The sequence below is a fragment of the Lytechinus pictus genome, chromosome 5, assembly GCF_037042905.1.
Source record: "Lytechinus pictus isolate F3 Inbred chromosome 5, Lp3.0, whole genome shotgun sequence".
Lineage (NCBI taxonomy): Eukaryota > Metazoa > Echinodermata > Echinoidea > Temnopleuroida > Toxopneustidae > Lytechinus > Lytechinus pictus.
In genome coordinates, this window is record NC_087249.1 from 43,756,182 (window position 1) to 43,775,259 (window position 19,078).

The 19,078-nt window shown below is 34.3% G+C and overlaps 1 protein-coding gene across 1 annotated transcript in view; it reads left to right on the plus strand.

The window, feature by feature from the left end:
- Positions 1 to 10,340, plus strand: part of LOC129261385 (glutamate receptor 4-like) — a 29,519-nt gene extending 19,179 nt beyond the window's left edge. Inside the window, exons 15-18 of the mRNA XM_064099054.1 lie at positions 1,414 to 1,525; positions 5,494 to 5,631; positions 7,047 to 7,160; positions 7,591 to 10,340. Of these exons, the coding sequence (XP_063955124.1) occupies positions 1,414 to 1,525; positions 5,494 to 5,631; positions 7,047 to 7,160; positions 7,591 to 7,650 (424 nt within the window). The 3' untranslated portion in view covers positions 7,651 to 10,340. The remainder of the gene's footprint in view (positions 1 to 1,413; positions 1,526 to 5,493; positions 5,632 to 7,046; positions 7,161 to 7,590) is intronic.
- The last annotated feature ends 8,738 nt before the right edge of the window (positions 10,341 to 19,078 follow it).

The window sequence follows — 19,078 nt, forward strand, 5'->3', positions numbered from 1 at the left end:
GGCTGGGGGTGAGAGATAGGGTGATGCTTACTTTGAAACGGACCGGCCGGTCAGTTGCACAATGTTTCAGACCATCTCTCAATTTGAAAAAAAAATAATTGTGTTTTATGATTATCAACAGAGAGAGAGAAAGAGAGAGAGAGAGAGAGAGAGGGGGGGGGGGTTGATCCCCCTATGACTGTACGAGAGACCTAAAATCACCCGCTGTAATATCCCGTCTATATCAACGAGAGTAGATGCACACTTGATTTATGCTTTAAAGTAGGTTAAACTACGTATTGGCCTACCGATATAATACAAAGAGCACGTATTCAACGGTATAAAAAAATGATGATGAATCTCATAAAACATTAATATGTGCACACTGGCAGATAATATGCAAATTATCTGGTTTCAATTGGATCCATTTGGGTAACTGGAAAATTTCCAATTGGAAATCATTTCCAGTTACCCAACTGGTAATTCCAGTTTTATTTCTAGTTACCCAAATGGTTCCAGTTTTTTTTCCAGTTACCCAACTTGTTCCAATTAGAATTCATTTCCAGTTTAATACCCACCTCTCCAGTTAGAAGTCATCTCCAGTTACCCAATTGGTTCAAGTTAGGATTTCCAGTTACCCAACTGGTTCAAGTTAGGATTTCCAGTTACCCAACTGGTTCCAGTTAGGATTCCCAGTTGCCCAACTGGTCCCAGTTACCCAACTGTTCCAGTTAGAAATCACTTCCAGTTGGAAGTCATTTCCAGTTACCCAACTGGTTCCAGTTAGAATTTCCAGTTGCCCAACTGGTTCCAGTTAGGATTTCCAGTTACCCAACTGGTTCCAGTTAGAAATCATTTCCAGTTGGAAGTCATTTCCAGTTACCCAACTGGTTCCAGTTAGGATTTCCAGTTGCCCAACTGGTTTCAATTGGTTTCAACTGGAAATTGTTAAATTCCAGTTAAAACCTATTAAAACCAGTTGAAACCATTTCCAGTTACCCAACTGGTTCCATTTAGGATTTCCAGTTCCCCAACTGGTTTCAATTGGTTTCAACTGGAAATTGTTAAAATCCAGTTAAAACCAATTGAAACCAGTTGGAAATCCAACTGGTTTCAATTGGATTTTGGTCCTGGATAGCACGTTAACTTGGAGCGCGTGATCTGGATGTGAGAGACGGTGGAGTGAGGATTAGAAGGTTCTGTCAATGGCCTTCTTGAATGAGTTTGTTTATGTTGAGTTGAGGACAGCGTCACTCAAGTGATTCCACTCAATGATAGTGATTTTGTAATAAGCTTTATTTCATGTGAAATTCCATTCTAAAATGTAAAATATGAATTTATTTCTTTCAAAAGTAGAGAAATGTCAGTATTACGTAATGTGTCGATGCTGTTTGAATAGAATTTGACTCTCATTGCAATATGATATTTCAATAGAGATGAATTGACTCTGGCTATACTGCAACTTAGCGAAGATGGCGTCCTTGATAATTTGATGAAGAAATGGTGGTACGACAAGGGAGAGTGTGAACCTGAATCAGAGTCAATAGTAAGATTTTAAATTTGATTTAATGTATCAATTTTAACTTAACTTGTTAAAAGATCTTCTCTGAGTGGGATACTAGCTGTCTTAATTTTGATGACATGTTGATTCTTTGTCTTGTCGTAGACCAAGATCTTATCAAACTCTCTAATAATATGTGTTATGGATCTTGCTTTAACTTTAAAATGACAAGATTATAATTCTTCTTCTTCTTTATCTTCTCCTTCTTCTTCTCCTCCTCCTCCTCCTCCTCCTCCTCATCATCATCATCACATCATGACGACGACGACGACGATGATGATGATATTACTATTATATATTATCATCAAAACTGTTCTTTAATTCAATTCAATTCAATCCTATCAAAATAGAATATTTTTAAGGCAGATGCTTGGGTTTGGTCGAAGCTCAGTCCTCTCAATCGGCGCCTTAACCATAAACATCATTATCATCGTCATTATTATGAATGCTTATACATAGTAGAGCGGATAAGCCGAACAATTGTGCAAATTATGACTAAAGCATGAAACTTTCACAAGTATTAGTATATGCCGTAAGATTTATTTTAAAGATGGGAGGTAAATTTATAAATGCCATTTTCGGCCGTTGCCATGGCAACGGATTAATTTCTCCAAAATCACATACATTCCCATGTAAATGGTAAATAAACATAATATAGATGACCAAAATGATAATTTTCAGGCTCCCAATTGAATACATATGAAATTTAGAAATATTCAAGATCATCAAGACAGTCTCAATTGGTCCGTTGCCATGGCAACGGCTTGTTTTTCCCCAGAAAAATAAAAATTTTGATTAAAAAAAAGTTGTAGAATATGATTTATCTTTAATTTCCTCTAATTCTACAGTGCTTAACAAAGATATTTTGGTTGCTAAATGGGTAAATTACATCTCAAGCCATTGCCATGGCAACCAAATAAAATCTAATTTACAAAAATAACATGGTTGACAAGACAATGGACAGGTGGAAAATACAAGTGGAATTGACTTAATCTGTCTGCTCATGTTTTGACCCCCTCATTTGAACAAAAAATACATAAATCGTTCTGCAGGAGTTCTTTATAAAGATAAAGAATTATGTTGCCTTGGTAAAGCTTGAATTAAATTAAAAAATTCAAAGAACCCGTTGCCATGGCAACAGCTTATTTCCCTCTAGAAAGGTAAAAATATTGATAAAAATGTAGAATACATGTATTATCATCATTCAATTTTCCCTAATTTTAAGGTACTAATCGAGATATGTTTGTGACTAAATTTATAAATATAACATCTTAAGCTATTGCCATGGCAACCAGTTAACATCTAATTTAAAAAAAAACATGGATGATAAGGTTATGGACAGGTGAACAATACAATGAAAATTAACATGTAAATGCGTAAGGATTGACCTACTCAATTAATTTAGGGGAAAATAATACAGTGAGTGTTCTGCATGAACTAATTAGAATGATAAACATTGATGTTGCCTTGGTAATACTTGAATTCAACGATAAATATTAATGTTCCAAATGGCCTGTTGCCATAGCAACGGATCATTTAGTACCAGTTTTGATTAAAAAAGGGACTGTAGAATCTGATTTTTCTTGCATTTCCCCTAATCTTAGTGTGCTAAACATCAATAAGTTTGATGCAAAATGTATAAATAACATCTGAAGCTATTGCCATGGCAACCAAATAATATCTAATTTACAAAAAAAAAAGATAATTTGGATGACAAGATTATTATGGACAGGTGGATAATACAATTACAAATAACTGAATATGCGAAAGGTTTGGCCAGTCATTTAATTTTGAAAAAAAAAATCAGTAAGAGTTCTGCATGAGTTCATTAGAATAATAAAATGATGTTGCCTTGGTAATACTTGAATTTAATGATAACTATTAGTGTTTCAAATGTCCCGTTGCCATGGCAACAGCTAATTTCCCCCCAGAAAAGTATCAACTTTGATAAACAAAAAATTGTAAAATCTTATTTTTATGATTTTTATTTCATTTGCCCCAATTTTAGGGTGCTAAGCATATATATGCTTCCTGTTAAAAAATAAATAACATCTTCAGCCATTGCCATGGCAACCAATTAAGATATAATTTTTAAAACAAAAATATAACACAGTTGAAATGACAATGGACATTTGGAATGTAAAGTAAAGATTTACGTAATCTACATAAGGTTTGACCAGTCATTAAGTTTTAAACAAAAATTGCAGTAAGTGTTCCGCATGAGTTCATTAGCATGATAAAAACTGATGTTGCCTTGGTAATGCTTGAATTTAATTATATCAATGTTTGCAAATGTGTGTTCTGTTGCCATGGCAACGGATCATTTTATTCCCCCCAAAATACAATCTTTGATTAAAAAAATACCTTGTAGAATCTAATTTTTTATTCATTTCCACTAAGTTTAGGGTGCCAAACTTACACGTATATCTTTGTTGTTAAATGTATAAATAGCATCTTAAGGCATCGCCATGGGCATAAAATAACATTTAATTTACTAAAAAATAACATGGCTGATAAGATAATGGACAGACGGAAAATACAATAAAATTAACTTAATATGCGTAAGGTTTGACCTACTCTTTTAATTTTAAACAAAAGTTACATTAAGTGTTATGCATGATTTCATTACGATGTTGATTTGGTAATGCTTGAACATAATGATAAATATCAATGTTGCCAATGGCCCCATAAAAGTACAAATTTTGATAAAAATATGTTTATTTTATTTACTTTTCCCTTATTTGAACATAAATATGCTAAATGATAAGCACAATCTTATTTCATTATACATGGCATCGAAATAAGACCTACAAAAATCATATCAGCATTTTTTGGGCTCAAATAAATTCCCGTAACTCTAATTTCGACGCTGGTCAATTTCATTCAAAGTATTCGCAGGCTGCCATTTTGAAGAAAGCGTCTTGGTGTGATTTGTGCTTTAAGGCTGTTCATCATATCAATATATAAGGGGATTATAGGCTTTGATAAATCAAAATCTTAAGTCTATTTGAGGAGTTGACATGGTCTTGAGCTCCTAATCAAAGTAAATACAGTAAATCAAGTTTTACATGGAAATCATTAAAATTATGCTTTGTCTGACTGTTTTAGCATACTTGGCTTGAAACTTGATGGCAAAGCATTATCAAGCATCATCTGCCAGGGTACGCCTTTCAATTCCTGCATATATCAGAAAATTTTTACTTTTTGAAAATTCCCATCATTTCTTGAAAATTGCCGAAAATTAAAGAAATTCCCACAAAATTCCCGTTTATTCCCATGAAAAGATTCCATCAAGAAAATTCCCGGGAATTTGGCAACCCTACTCCCCCCAAAAAAAAAAAATCATTACCAAGAAAAAATAAAGAGAAAGTGAAAGAGAGATGGATGAAATATGATTATTTTACGAATACTATACCCAAAATCTTTTACAAAATTTTATTTTTGTAAAAACAATTAGAAAAATTTCGAAAGTTTCACTCTTTGGCTGGGTTCGCTGACCACTTTTTAAAATAAATTTTACTCGATACGTCATATCTGGCCCCCTTAAAATTACACTACTGATTTTGACGAAGAAACTTTTGAAATACTGTGATAATTTTTAAAGTAACATAATTATGAATCTATTCAACATATAGTGTAATCTATTCACTGGTTTATTTTACATGATAAGTAGACTTATTGAAATATTTAAATTTTTTAAATTTAGTTAAATACCCTTACTGGTTGAAAGGTTGAAAAGAAAAATTAAGCACTCCAGGGTAACAGGAAAATCCAAGATGGTGCCCTCACTGGCTGCCGTAGGCTAAAAATTCACAATTCACCCATTACTTGATAAAATGGCGTTAATTTAGTTTTTATTCATCGGTTTTAAGGATCACGTAGTACATAGGGCCAAGTTACAGGGACAGCCATTCAGAAAAAAACTAACACAATTTCGTTTTCGTTCTTTGTAGGACATGCAGGCCAGTGCTCTAAGCCTCAGCAGTGTTGCTGGAATCTTCTATATCTTGGTGGCAGGCATGGGCCTGGCCATTGGCGTTGCTCTTATCGAGTTTTACTGGCGTAACCGATCTCAATCAAATAAAGAGAAGGTGGGATATATGTATAAATAAAGGTCAAGTCCACCCCAGAAAAATATTGATTTAAATGAAATAGAGATGAATTAAACAAGCACGGTACTGAAAATTTCACCAAAATCGGATAAAATAAGAAAGTTATGGCATTTTTAAAGTTTCGCTTATTTTTCGCAAAACAATTATAAATTATGCACAACTCAGTAATATGCAAATTAGAGAGTCAATGATGTCCCTCACTCACTATTTCTTTTGTTTCTTATTGTTTGAATTATACATTATTTCAATTTTTAACGATGTGACAGTAAGGACCCACTTAGCCGAATCATAAAAATGTTGAACAATGGTAATTCTACACTGTTCTGAGAGAAACAAAACTTTCACAGGATAATGAGGAGAAAATTAGAATATTTCATATTTTATATCATAAAATGCAAAAGAATCAGTGAGTGGGTGGCGTCATCAATCACCTCATTCGCATACTGACCAGGATGTGCATATAACTGTTTTGTGAAATTAAGCAAAACTTCAAAATGTCATAACTTTCTTATTTCACATCCGATCCGATTTTCATGAAATTTTCAGTGTTACGCCTGCTGGATTTTTCTCTTTTTATTCAAATCAACTTTTTGAGGGGTGTGGACTTGTCCTTTAAGATAGACCTAACTCTTTTCTTTGCACCTTCTCCATCTCTGATGAAACTGATTATTTTTTTTTTGTCAAGGTTTGCAATCTTTTATTTTAAATAATATACAACATGCAATGCAACATACTGAAAATGTAATCAGACACTTGCGCAATTTGCATTCTTGTTAATTTCCTCTGATCATGCTGATAGTTAATGTTTTTTTTCTTCAAAACTATAACTGAAAAGGGTAACATCAGGGCCCCATACAACATAGCTACTTGAAATTAATTAAATGACCAATCAAGATCATCGTTGCATTTGCTCAGTACACTATAGGAACCAATCAGAATTGTTCTTTAAAATTAACGATTAATCGCTAGCCTTTGTGTTACGAGGACCTGACAGATAAGCTTAATAGAATATTCATGATGTACTTGAAAAAATTAGGATCACCTTTGCTTTAGCTGTACGAGATTCATAGCTTTTTTGACACTATAACTTTGGAAATGTAGTTGTTTTTATGACTTGATATATTTAAATAAAAGTAGAGACTATACACTTTCGACACTTTTAGCCATTTCCTCTTCTTAAGGGCAAAATGCACGCATTATTTATTTTCAATAAAAATAAATACCACGAATTTAGTTCAAATGGGGAAAGGAGGATTTAACAAGCCCTGGTCTTAGTGGATATATTCCATCAAAACACCGGTAGGGAGTGGATATCAAGTATTTCAGAGATTAAAATATGTAACCATGGTAACTGTTTATAAATTGAGGATTATTATTTTAAAATTCTCTTGCAGACATCACTATCTTTGGCTTTGAAAGCTAAGATTCGTATGTCAGTGACGGGTGAGAAAGGAATCCCGACGTATCCCATCATGAGAGAGGTGAATGCGATGGCGTGTGAAAAAGCGGTAGGTATAATGGAAACATTAAAAAATTTATGTGAAATATATAACCATAACATAACGGATGATTCTAATTGTTCGACCACCTATTGTAAAAATTATAAAACAGACCTGCCTAATGTTGTCCTGTATGCTGCCTTTTTGAGCGATGACACTATACATGTATGTGGCAAAATATCTAAGTTTTATTTTTAACAATGGTAATTTTAAATCTGCGTGATTTGAATTTACATTTCTTCTCGTAATAAAGTATTGAATTGAATATTGCATAATAATAAAACTAAACCTCAATTATACTTAATGAATAATGCTTGCAGAATTTGGAATATTGTTTCTATTTCCAAAGAAATTTAATATTTGGAAATGATTTGATTTGTAACATAGTTAAATGTAAAAGGTATAGTTAATTTAACCGTCCCTTATTCTCTCTTGGTAGCTCTTGTCGAAGGACCGGGAATCTCCGTCGGCTATCCGAAGAGGGCAGACATCGGTTTGAAAGATATCCGTCGAAGGGCTCGCTATCACCTGGTTGTCAGAAAGAGAGAGGAGTTTTTGCAACTGTTGCATTATTGCAACGAAATTCACTTCAGATTCAAAGAAACAATATGACAATGGACACATTGGAAAAATTGAACAAAATGTATTGTTGTTGATCATGATTCCTAATCATTGTTGTTCGATAATGCCTATATTAAGGATTTTTTTTTTTTTTTGGGGGGGGGAAATTAATAGTTGGTGGAGTGGGAGTTTGTACCAAAATCGATGTCACATTTTTGTTTGGATTCAGAAATAGTGGAAACGGTGCAAAAATTGTATAAAGCGCTGAAAGACATTTTTGTGATGTATTGAGCGCTACTATAAAAGAAATATTATTCTTATAATGAAATAGAATGTTTCGGTACGCCCATCATTCCATACATGAAAAGGAGGCGCGATGGTTCAGGCGGTAGAGTCGTAGCGGTCTTGGTTGCAATCCCACGACCTTGCATTCAAAGCTATGTTATTGGCATTATTATTCTACATAGCCACTGATTTATATATTTTTTTAATCTCACAGTCTACCAAGTGAGTAAAATCTATTACTGCCAATATAATGACAGTCTTTGACATTATAGTATATCTTTAAAGAGTAGTTAAATGGTAAGTTTTTATTGATATTATGTTTACCCTTGTATTATCAGGAAAAAAAATATTTGCTATGTAATGAATGAATCAAGTTTACCATTCCACGCTGGCTTACAGGGGGGCTTGGACCCCCAAAATTTTCATGACCAAGAAAAGAACAGATGGAAAACAGAAAGGGGGTGAACTATGTTTTTGTCTGAGTAATAAGTCAAAATCTATCACAAAAAATAGTTTTTAATTAAAAGGGGTCAACATTCTAGTCGCTCGTTTCGCTCACTCGCAGCTTTTTATATATAAATTTTGCCCCGTACGACAGGTTTGGCCCCCTCAAAGTTTTTGGCTCATTACGCTCCTGCCATTCCATGAAAGTTATCAGCAATGACAATTTTTTACTACCGACAGTTATCAAAGTCAGTGGTGCATTCAGTCAAACATTCTGTAGAGAGTATACAGAACGCGGCGTACCGGCTAGCCTATACTCTAGGCGGAGGCTGCAGTTATTGTCTTTGCTGTAATGCTGAACGTAAGCGATAGTCTGATCTGTCGAAGACTACGCATTGTTAGCAGCCATCGGACAACAGTGCTTCTCAGACGGTCAGACCTAGTAGGGTTGTAATTTTTGAAAATTCTCCTTTGATTTCCATGAAGTCATAATCATGCAGTAAATTTCATTGTTGAATACCACGAATACCGTTTCAATTAAGTTAATATAGAGTAATAGAGAAATGATCCAAATAAGAACGTTTCATTACACTTGTTGTAATCACAAATTTGCAATTACAGTTTTTAATGCTACTCAAATAATTCAATGGCGTGTGATTCATTATCACATAATTTCAAGCCAGAAGGACCCGAAAGATATGATTAGTCACTTAAATCTATATTTTATTTTTCTTGATTTACCAGAAATGAAATACCATGGATTTGGCAAATCTTCATGCTCAATTGATACTTTTCAAAGTTTACAAGAGACATCTTTATGCGCCTCGGAAAAAAAATTATAACTAGATAGATGGCGCTAACAATAACAATGCCGATTAATATCATTTAGAGATTTCATTTTTTTCTGTATTCTTACCGTCTTACAAACATGACATGAATATATTCTTTTTTTTAGAATAATGGTATAACCTCTCTACATCTCTCCCTATTTAAAAAAATATTTTATATATCGATTTTATTAACTGCTCTGAAATTTAAAAAAGGCTTATGTCTTGGAAAAGTTTTCACCAAACGGTAAATACGAGTTAAATTGATTGCTCTCTGTTTGAATTTATGGGTAATTATAATTTTTGTTCAAGAAATTTATATCAAGATGTATATCATTTTCCTTTGTTATATTGCTGTATTCTTCATTTTGTATAAGTACTTTATTTACTATATTTGAAATATGTAATATTATTATCTGAATAAAAGCTAAAAATCATTTAAAATAAATACATTACTGTTAATACAAAAATGCCAGTTTTTTTTTAACGAAATCTGCATTCATTATTATGAACAAGTGATCAGGGGCCTGTTGCAGAAAGAGTTGCGATCAAACGCAACTCAAAAAATCAAGCGCAACTTGATCTTCAGCCAATGAAGCACCCATAATTGGGACTTGCGCTTGATATTTTGACTTGCGTTTAAACGCAACTCTTTCTGCAACAGGCCCCAGGGGCCTGAAGGGTTAACATCGGAAGTTTTCCCTTCAAACTACTTTCAACAATTTTTGTCTTTTTCATTGAAAAATAGGTCTATTTTATTCGAGGTAAACTTTTTTGTGTGATAAGTTCAGAAAATAAGTCATGACGAAATATCAAGCCATGCTGTTAATGATTATTATTGATTGTAACTTTGGGTATTTCACAGATGCATTTATTTTAACGTGCACTTTCCTCTACCAATTTCCCTCCAATTCATATTATATGATATTTCAATACTAAGTACTTCAAATTCCTATTTCAATGAAACTTTGAAATATCCCATTATGTGAGAAATGTTCACAATAATAACACAATATTACCGTTTGATTGTACAGTGAATTGTCGGTAAATAAATGATTGTGACAGTACACAGACATAACAGTGTATTGTGTTGAGATTTCTTATTTAATGCGTACACATAACCATCAAATTATTATTATAATTTATGATATTATGAAAGGATGAAATGTCACGGTGGAATCAGTTCCGAGCAACAGCAAAAGGTATAATGGAAATTTATGGTAAATATGGTCCGCCCCGATATAGAAATATATTTTTCCGTATTTTTTCAGATTTCATTATTTTGTAAAATTTTTTGAAAGAAAAACAGGCCGAAATATATAACTTGATATATCAAATACGAAACTGAATTGAAAAAAAGGGGAAACAAATTGAAATGTTGATGAATTAATTCTAAAGGATGCACTGACATGCGTTTTTCTTATTCTTTTTTAATTCAAACTGTTTGAGTTGATTAACTCCCATGCATGGCCCTGGAAAGCGAGGGTGCTGTGTGTACTGAAGCCCCCCCCCCCACAAGATTTTCCTGGGGGTGCTGCGTGTATTATTCTCCATTGGCAGCGCCCCTGGAATTCTAGTAGGTGTGAGAAAATTGATAAATGTAACACAAAATTGCCCCCTCCCCCTTTTTTTTTGCTTGTCGAATTTCTCGGGACCAAAATAACCCTCAGTTTTTAGTGATTTTTTAACGGTTTTTTTCTTTTTTGTTTTGCTTGTCAAATTTACATCAGCACCCCCAGTTAAAATACCTTTCCCAGAGACCTATACCCAACCCCGTGTATATTTACCAATGATCTCTACTCCTATATATAGGGAGGGCACAACCTTGCCATAGGCACAACCATCTCATGATAGATTCTGAGCTCAAGAACCAGTGACTAAATAGATATTTCTTTATTCGGATCGAATATTTTCACAGAATGTTCTCGATGGCATAATGCTAATCCAGGGGCCTGTTGCAGAAAGAGTTGCGTTAAAAAAAAACTAAAAATCAATCGCATGTCACTAACCGTGCATCCCATTGGTTTAAAGTCAAGTTTTTATGAGTTACGTTTGATTGCAAGTCTTTCTGCAACGGCCCCAGATACCGAAGGGGTCACGTGCCTCGACATTTCCACCAATGAGGAGGAAGGAGCGAGGTAAGGGCCACGCCCATGTTGTCTGCCCAGTTTCTTCTCCGTGTTTCTTATTGGTTTAATTTACTTTAACAATCTTTCCATTTTCACGTGTTTTTTTTTGTATGTCTTTATTTTTCGATGGGGGGGGGGGGGGGGGAGGTTGTAGCATTTCCCTGCTATCCCCATGATCCCTGTAGACAGGCTACCCTTCTGCCCTCTAGTGTTGTAAAATCAATCGGTGTCAGGAGAATCACACACCCTCAGGTTTAAAGTGATTGGTTAACATTGGTTTGACTTTAAAAAAATCTGAGCTAGAAGGTCACACTTGTCACCTGTGTCTGTGATATGTTACAAAAATGAAGCCCAGAAAAAATTGCGTTCGAAAATAATTATTTAGTGCTTCAAAAATTGAAATATAAAGTGACCGAAAACACCATCTTAATTTCATCCCATACACTTATGTGTACTATTTAGGCGTCTATAAGACGCCTATTTACAAAATCGGGGTTTGCCTTGTAGTTTTAGCTTTTCATTCTCAATAATGGTTGTTTTCAGGGTTTATTAGTTCTAATACATGCACTTGTACACATGTTTCATCTTAGTTTGAGAATTTTTTTAATCGGCTGCTCACAAAGTTAAATAATACCTTTAATTTGCACCACGGAGTTTGATCGTGACACTAAATGGGCCGGCCTAGTGTTAAAGTATCAAATGGAACGTGCTTATAGTACGCCAGTGGTATTGACCCAAAACCATGAATTTTATACTTCAGCTGTCCCACGAAAAATGTTAAGGGCGCTCTCGATGAGTATAACATTATAATTGCAACATTATATTGTTTATATTCTTTACGCCCGTAAACTACAATTCATTTCCTACAACTGGATTAAGTTAAATATGACATGATTCAATCATAACAAAGACATGAGCATTTGTTCATTACACATCAGGAAACATCTCCATCCAAATTTTGTATTAAGTAGTATGTGAAGTCAGGTTCAGCTAACAAGATTGTTATCTATTTACGCATGTTAAGTAGTGTAAATTATATTTATTCAAGTTCAGCCATGGGCGTCAATCTGCAAAGATTTCCATTTTCAGGATTTGGGGATGACCTCTTCATTCGTCCCCTATTTTGATGAGATCAAGATGAGATCAAGGATTAAAAAATATTTATGTTAATTAATTTCCTCGTTGTCCTTTAGTTGGCCTTTAATCAACCAATCAATTAATCGATTTGATGTGTGATTAATCACGTTCAATTTAAGATATCATGCCAATCTTCTTACACCTTCAAATTCCTTTTAAATTTAGGTATCGGCCCGCTAGTTGTTGGCCGAAAATCTAAAAAGGAAATTAAAAAAATGAGTGAATGAAGACGTGATTGGATTGCGTATTTCATTCAACGCAATAACGAAACTTGGATTGAGAGGTTTTCTGGTGAGTTCAGAGAGAAGGCTCATAGCTTTGTGTTTAATGAATCGTATCGCATGAAATTCAAGACCATGAAGACAGTTGTATGAAAAAAGGCTAATGTGCGATTATAAAGATTATATACAATATAAGATTTAGTAATTTTTACATTATACTCAATTAAAGTGCCATTAACATTTTGTGGGATACGCTGTACGGTACAATGCTTGGTGCGGCCATCGTCTCTTTAAACACCGGCGGTGTAGTTTTAACGTTAACTCTTGTAACTCTTTTTTTAAAGAATACACAAACAAAATAATTCTTGTTGTGGCCGTATGCTCATAATTGACAACACTCCAAATCTGAAGAACGGAAAGTGGTTGTAAACAAAGTCCTAGATCAGTGTGAAAACCGATTCAGTTAAATCCGCTTTTTTATAAATATTAACAGTACAATGCACAAAAAATTCAAAAGTTCATATATATAGCTAAATATTATAACATCATTGGTGTCTGAGTTTACAATCGAAGCAAAGGGTAGTTGTAATTGTTCAGTTTTCCCGAGATTGAGAATTGCGATTAAGTAATTGCAGAAGACATGGTAGAACAAGGCATATATGATATTCCAATATGTAACCTAGGGGGGGGGGGGCAAATATATTGCTGTACACATGCGGGACCAAAAAAAAACGTTTAAAGGGGTGTTTTTCAGTTTTGGACGAGGGCTGCGCGTGCATTCGTTAAGGGTATCAAAAAACCGATTTTCAAGAAAAAGGGTGGTTTTGAAAGACTGGCCAATGGTCAATCGCAGGGTCAAACGTATTTAGGGTATGTTTTTTCCCCAATCTTTTTCCCCGGAGTCATATTCTGGCGACAACTTGTTTAGCGGCCAAAATGTGTAAATGAAGCCCGTGAAAAACTTGTTTAGGGAGTTATTTTGCACACAGAGAAAAAAACTCGTTTAGGGGTGTTTGGAAATAATTTGGTCACGCATGTGTACAGCAATACATTTTGACTACCCCCCCCCCCCCGCAAGTAACGTCAAAGAAGCTATTCGGTATGCGTGTGACGAGATCTTTTCACAGGCACACTTGTTTAATTTTAGAGCGATACCGAACAATGTATACTGACAATATCCACGGTATTTTCGGGTAAACAGTTATATTTTCCATAAAAATGTAAAGATGGCCAATGAAAACGTATAAATTCATTCACTAGACACTTTAGATAATATATATTTTTTAATGGTTAAAATTTTTTCTGCACTGATACACCGGAAACCTTTTTCCGACTCAACTATTTCGGAATCGTCTGTAAATATTTGAAGATCATTATATTTCACTTTGTTTATATTTTTTGGAACTTTTCTCTTGCAGTGGGTTGAATGTTTTACTTACACGACTAGGCCAAGCTAGGTTCTGTCAACCAATGGAACAATATCCCTTTTCAGGTGTAATTGTCAAAATTCATAGCTCTGTATGCTCGCATTTTATGTAAACTTCTATATACATTCTAATTAAGTACTTAAAATCCCCCTTTCATTAAAAAAAATCGGCTCGCGCTTCGCGCACGCATTAATATTTAAAAATATTCATTAACATGCGCATCCTGTTTACGATTACAAAAGGTGCTTAAAATTAATGTCCCATTTTCAGGCCTGAATACATATTAAAAGATCGCACTCTCATTATAGGCCAATTAATTGATGAGATTATCTTTTTCATGAATTCCTACGAATAGTCCTAGATCAGAAATCAAATAATTCCAGATAGCAGCCACTTCAAGCTCGCATCATTGAAAAGATGTGATCTATTTTTTGTTAAATTTTCCCCTTTTCAGATCGGAATATCAACATTTTTCAGCTCGTGCTCACATAATTTATCTAGGAAGATATACTTATCCTTTATCATGATTACGGAGGGAAATGCAGATAAAGTTATTTTTCCGCCCCTCCCTATTGGTGATTGTTATATAAAAACATTAAATGATTTCAATTTCATGCAACAGAAAAGGGAATGTGTGAACATGACTTCATGAGCCCACCTATATATTATGACGGCGTACGTATAACCATTTTCACAATGTGAATTAAAAATTATGTCAGTTTTTATGACACGGCGTTTTGCGCAGTGAAAATCTATTTTTTGTTTACTTTATTTGCTTGTAAAATTTCTCAGGAGCAAAATGACCTTCATTTTTCAATGTACCCTTTCTATCTATCTATCTATCTATATAATTTTTTTGCTTGTCAAATTTACGTCAGCACCCCCAGTCAAAAAATCGTTCCCAGGGCCCTCTTAACTCCTTTATATTTGGTATTCTAATTGTTTGTAATAAGAGCGGAAAGATTTTTTTTTCAGCTTCAAAGTCTTCGTCAAGATTGCTAAGTTCGACTGCTAGTCTTGTTGGATTTTAATAAGTAGCTTAAGGTCTCGTGATATTAGCGTGAAGATGGGCACACGAGCGTCATTCAGGCTTTGAGCTTCAGCAAACAGGTAAACACAAATTAGATGTATCAATTAGTTTAAAGATCAAGTTCAGTTTTGGAGCTAAGATTTAAATGGGCGGGAGATGTGATTTGGGAAGTATTTATTACAATTATTATTCGAATAGATGTGCATTTTTAACCATGTATAGTCTCTTTAATCGCCAACGTGACAACCAAATTATATTTACTGATGTGATGGAACGTGAAGCAAATGTAGATTCGAATAAAACGAGAATTAAAAAAAAGCAAAATAATTATGAAAATGTCATTAAAATCAAATTTGACATTAACGAAGCATTTCGGTTTCAATAATTGCAATTCTGTCCGTTTTCATGAAAAAATAATAAATATGAACTTGTCGGACCCCCCTACCCCCCACACACAAAAAAAACTGGCAAAACTAATCCAAACTTTTCTATGGCTATAGAATATATTATACCAAACTATTGGTTTATTTTTATAATTTTACTTCCGGTCAGGCACGCATTCATTTTTAATTTCTTTAATTTGACTATACCCGTTGAGTTTATATCACTAGTGGGGATCCCTGGTTCGGGGCGGGAGCGTGTCCCCCTTCGTGGGACTAAGAATTTCATGACATCGGCCCCAATGGTTTTGATACAATTGGCGATATTATTCTGCATGACGACAAATAGACTAATTGTGATACGTATTATGTAGTCGAAAAAAATAAAAATAAATAAATTATGATGCAATGCAGCTGAGGAGTTGTCCATTTTTGATGTCTTATATACAGCATTCGTCACAAGACAACGGATGGCCGTCACAATTACGGATCGACGGCCACGGAATATCAGGCAATGCTCTTTTTCCTTCAAGGTCCTTGAATTATTCATTTTTCAGAAAAATGTTTTCAGGCATAAATTGCATTTTCAAAAGACGTACAAAATCAATAAATGAAGATAACCTAATAATAGGGATATTTTGGTATTTAATTTTTTCATTCTCTCTGATTCTCTCCGATTTTATTTGCAACTGCAAAACTAAACAAGTTTGCAAACTTTGGAATAGAATGGGGGGGGGGGGCGGGGGAATGGCCGTTCAAAGTCACAAGGGGAGCTTGTTTGCTGATGATTCTAATCTTTTTCTGTATCACCGTGACCCACATACACTACTTAATCTTTTAAATACAGAACTTCAATCAGTTCAGTCTTGGATTATAGAGCTAACAAGTTGTCACTTAATGTTAAGAAAACCAATTTTATGATTTTTTAGTAATTCTCTTAAAAGTTTACCTGGTGAAGTAGTCATTGATAATGTAAATTTATTACAGGTTGAATCTACCAAATTTCTTGGGCTCTATATCGATCATATTTGCCTTGGACAGTGTTGGAAGTGTCACATTAATTACTTGTGTAAATTGACTTCTAGAAGTATCGGTATCTTAAGCAAGCTAAAAAAAAATTTCCTGATTATATACTATTAAACTTAAATATGACTCTCATTTCATCCCGACTAAATTATGGTATATTGGCTTGGGTCAATACAAACAAGACATTATTAGAAATGTTATTTAAATTGCAAAAGCGGGCTACTGGTATTAGGTTGATTAACCAATCTGACTTTTATGCACACACAAATCCATTATTTATATATAAAAAAATAGAATCCTGAAAATTCATGATCTATACGAATTTCATTTGGGTACATTCATGTTTCAACTCTCAAAAGATAATCTACCGGAAATTTTCTCTTCCTTGTTTCAAAGAAACAACCTCATCCATTCTTATCTTACCCGCCAAAGGGACTCATTTCACCTGCCACGTACTCGTACGCTATTTGCTCAAAGAACAATTGTATTTGAAGGACCAAGGTTTTGGAATCATCTTCCAAACGAAATAACTAGCTGTTTATCCTTAAGTATTTTTAAATGTAAACTGAAATCATTTCTTTTGTCCAGTTATGGACCCCGTTAAGACGCACTGGCTGAATATATATGAAAAATTATATTTGCTTTGTACCTTTTAAAGGTATACTGCGGTATGGTTTTGATTTTTTTCATTCTTCGCTCACCCCCCCCCCCCCCCCCCTCTATTTCACTTTTGTCCACTATCCCTCTCATTCTTTACCCTGCGATTTATACGCTAATCTTTGGCTTTGGCTTTCCCTTTGTAGTCTGATTTTTTTTAGTGTCCGATCTCCTTGATTACTGATTTCATAATTACTCAATGTAACCTGCAGACATTACAAGCTCTGCTTTTTATGCAGGTTCCTTCATATTTCACTTAATTTACTGCCATTATATTTTGTATGTAATCAAATGTATTTCTTGTATTATGTCATTATTTTGCTATCGTGTGAAGTATGAAAATAAATTAAATTCAATTAAATCATAAAAAATGGGCGACACGAAAGACGGTCCTTGCAAAAACCCTTTCGTACAATCGGCCCCAGGTGCGAATCCAGGCAGGGGCGGATCCAGGATTTTTGGAAAGGGGGGGGGGGCACATTTTCCCGAGGAAAAATTTGACAAGCAAAAAAAAAAAAAAAGGGTTTCAACCAAAAATTAAGGGGATTTCGTCCACAAAAAGGTCTTCACTTTAAAAAGGGGGAGGGCACACTTCTGTCATAACGGCATTTTTACATTACAAATTTTAACCCAGGACCAAAATCCAATTGAAACCAGTTGGATTTCCAACTGGTTTCAATTGGTTTCAATTGGTTTCAATTGGTTTCAACTGGTTTCAATTGGTTTTAACTGGAATATAACAATTTCCAGTTGAAACCAATTGAAACCAGTTGGGCAACTGGAAATCCTAACTGGAACCAGTTGGGTAACTGGAAATGACTTCCAACTGGAAATGATTTCTAACTGGAACCAGTTGGGTAACTGGAAATCCTAACTGGAACCAGTTGGGTAACTGGAAATCCTAACTGTAACCAGTTGGGTAACTGGAAATGACTTCTAACTGGAAATGATTTCTAACTGGAACCAGTTGGGTAACTGGAAATCCTAACTGGAACCAGTTGGGTAACTGGAAATGACTTCCAACTGGAAATGATTTCTAACTGGAACCAGTTGGGTAACTGGAAATCCTAACTGGAACCAGTTGGGTAACTGGAAATGACTTCTAACTGGAAATGATTTCTAACTGGAACCAGTTGGGTAACTGGAAATCCTAACTGAAACCAGTTGGGTAACTGGAAATGACTTCCAACTGGAAATGATTTCTAATTGGAACCAGTTGGGTAACTGGAAATCCTAACTGGAACCAATTGGGTAACTGGAGATGACTTCTAACTGGAAAGGTGATTAAGTGGAAATTAATTCTAATTGGAACCTGTTGGGTAACTGGAAATCCTAACTGGATCCAGTTGGGTAACTGGAAATGACTTCCAATTAGTTTCCAATTGGAAATTTTCCAGTTACCCAACTGGTTCCAATTGAAACCAGTTAATTTGCATATTATCTGCCAGTGTGCACAGATTAATGTTTTATGTGATTCATCATCATTTAAAATGTATCTATTTAATTCTTTTCTAATTCAAGTACCATACTTGTTTCAGATAAGTGTTTAGAATGGTTAGCAGTGAAAACCATGTTCATAAATGTTATAGATTATAATTAAAACAGATTATAAGATAATAAGTACACCACTAACTGTTACCAAATTACATCAAATACAAATACATACATTTGAAGATCTTTCATATAAATATATATACATGAAGAAAGTCTATTTTATCAATGCCCTTTACATTGGTATTAATAAACATATAGCACTGCTTCTTTGTTGGCATGAGCAATAGTTAGTGCAAATTCTAATTAATT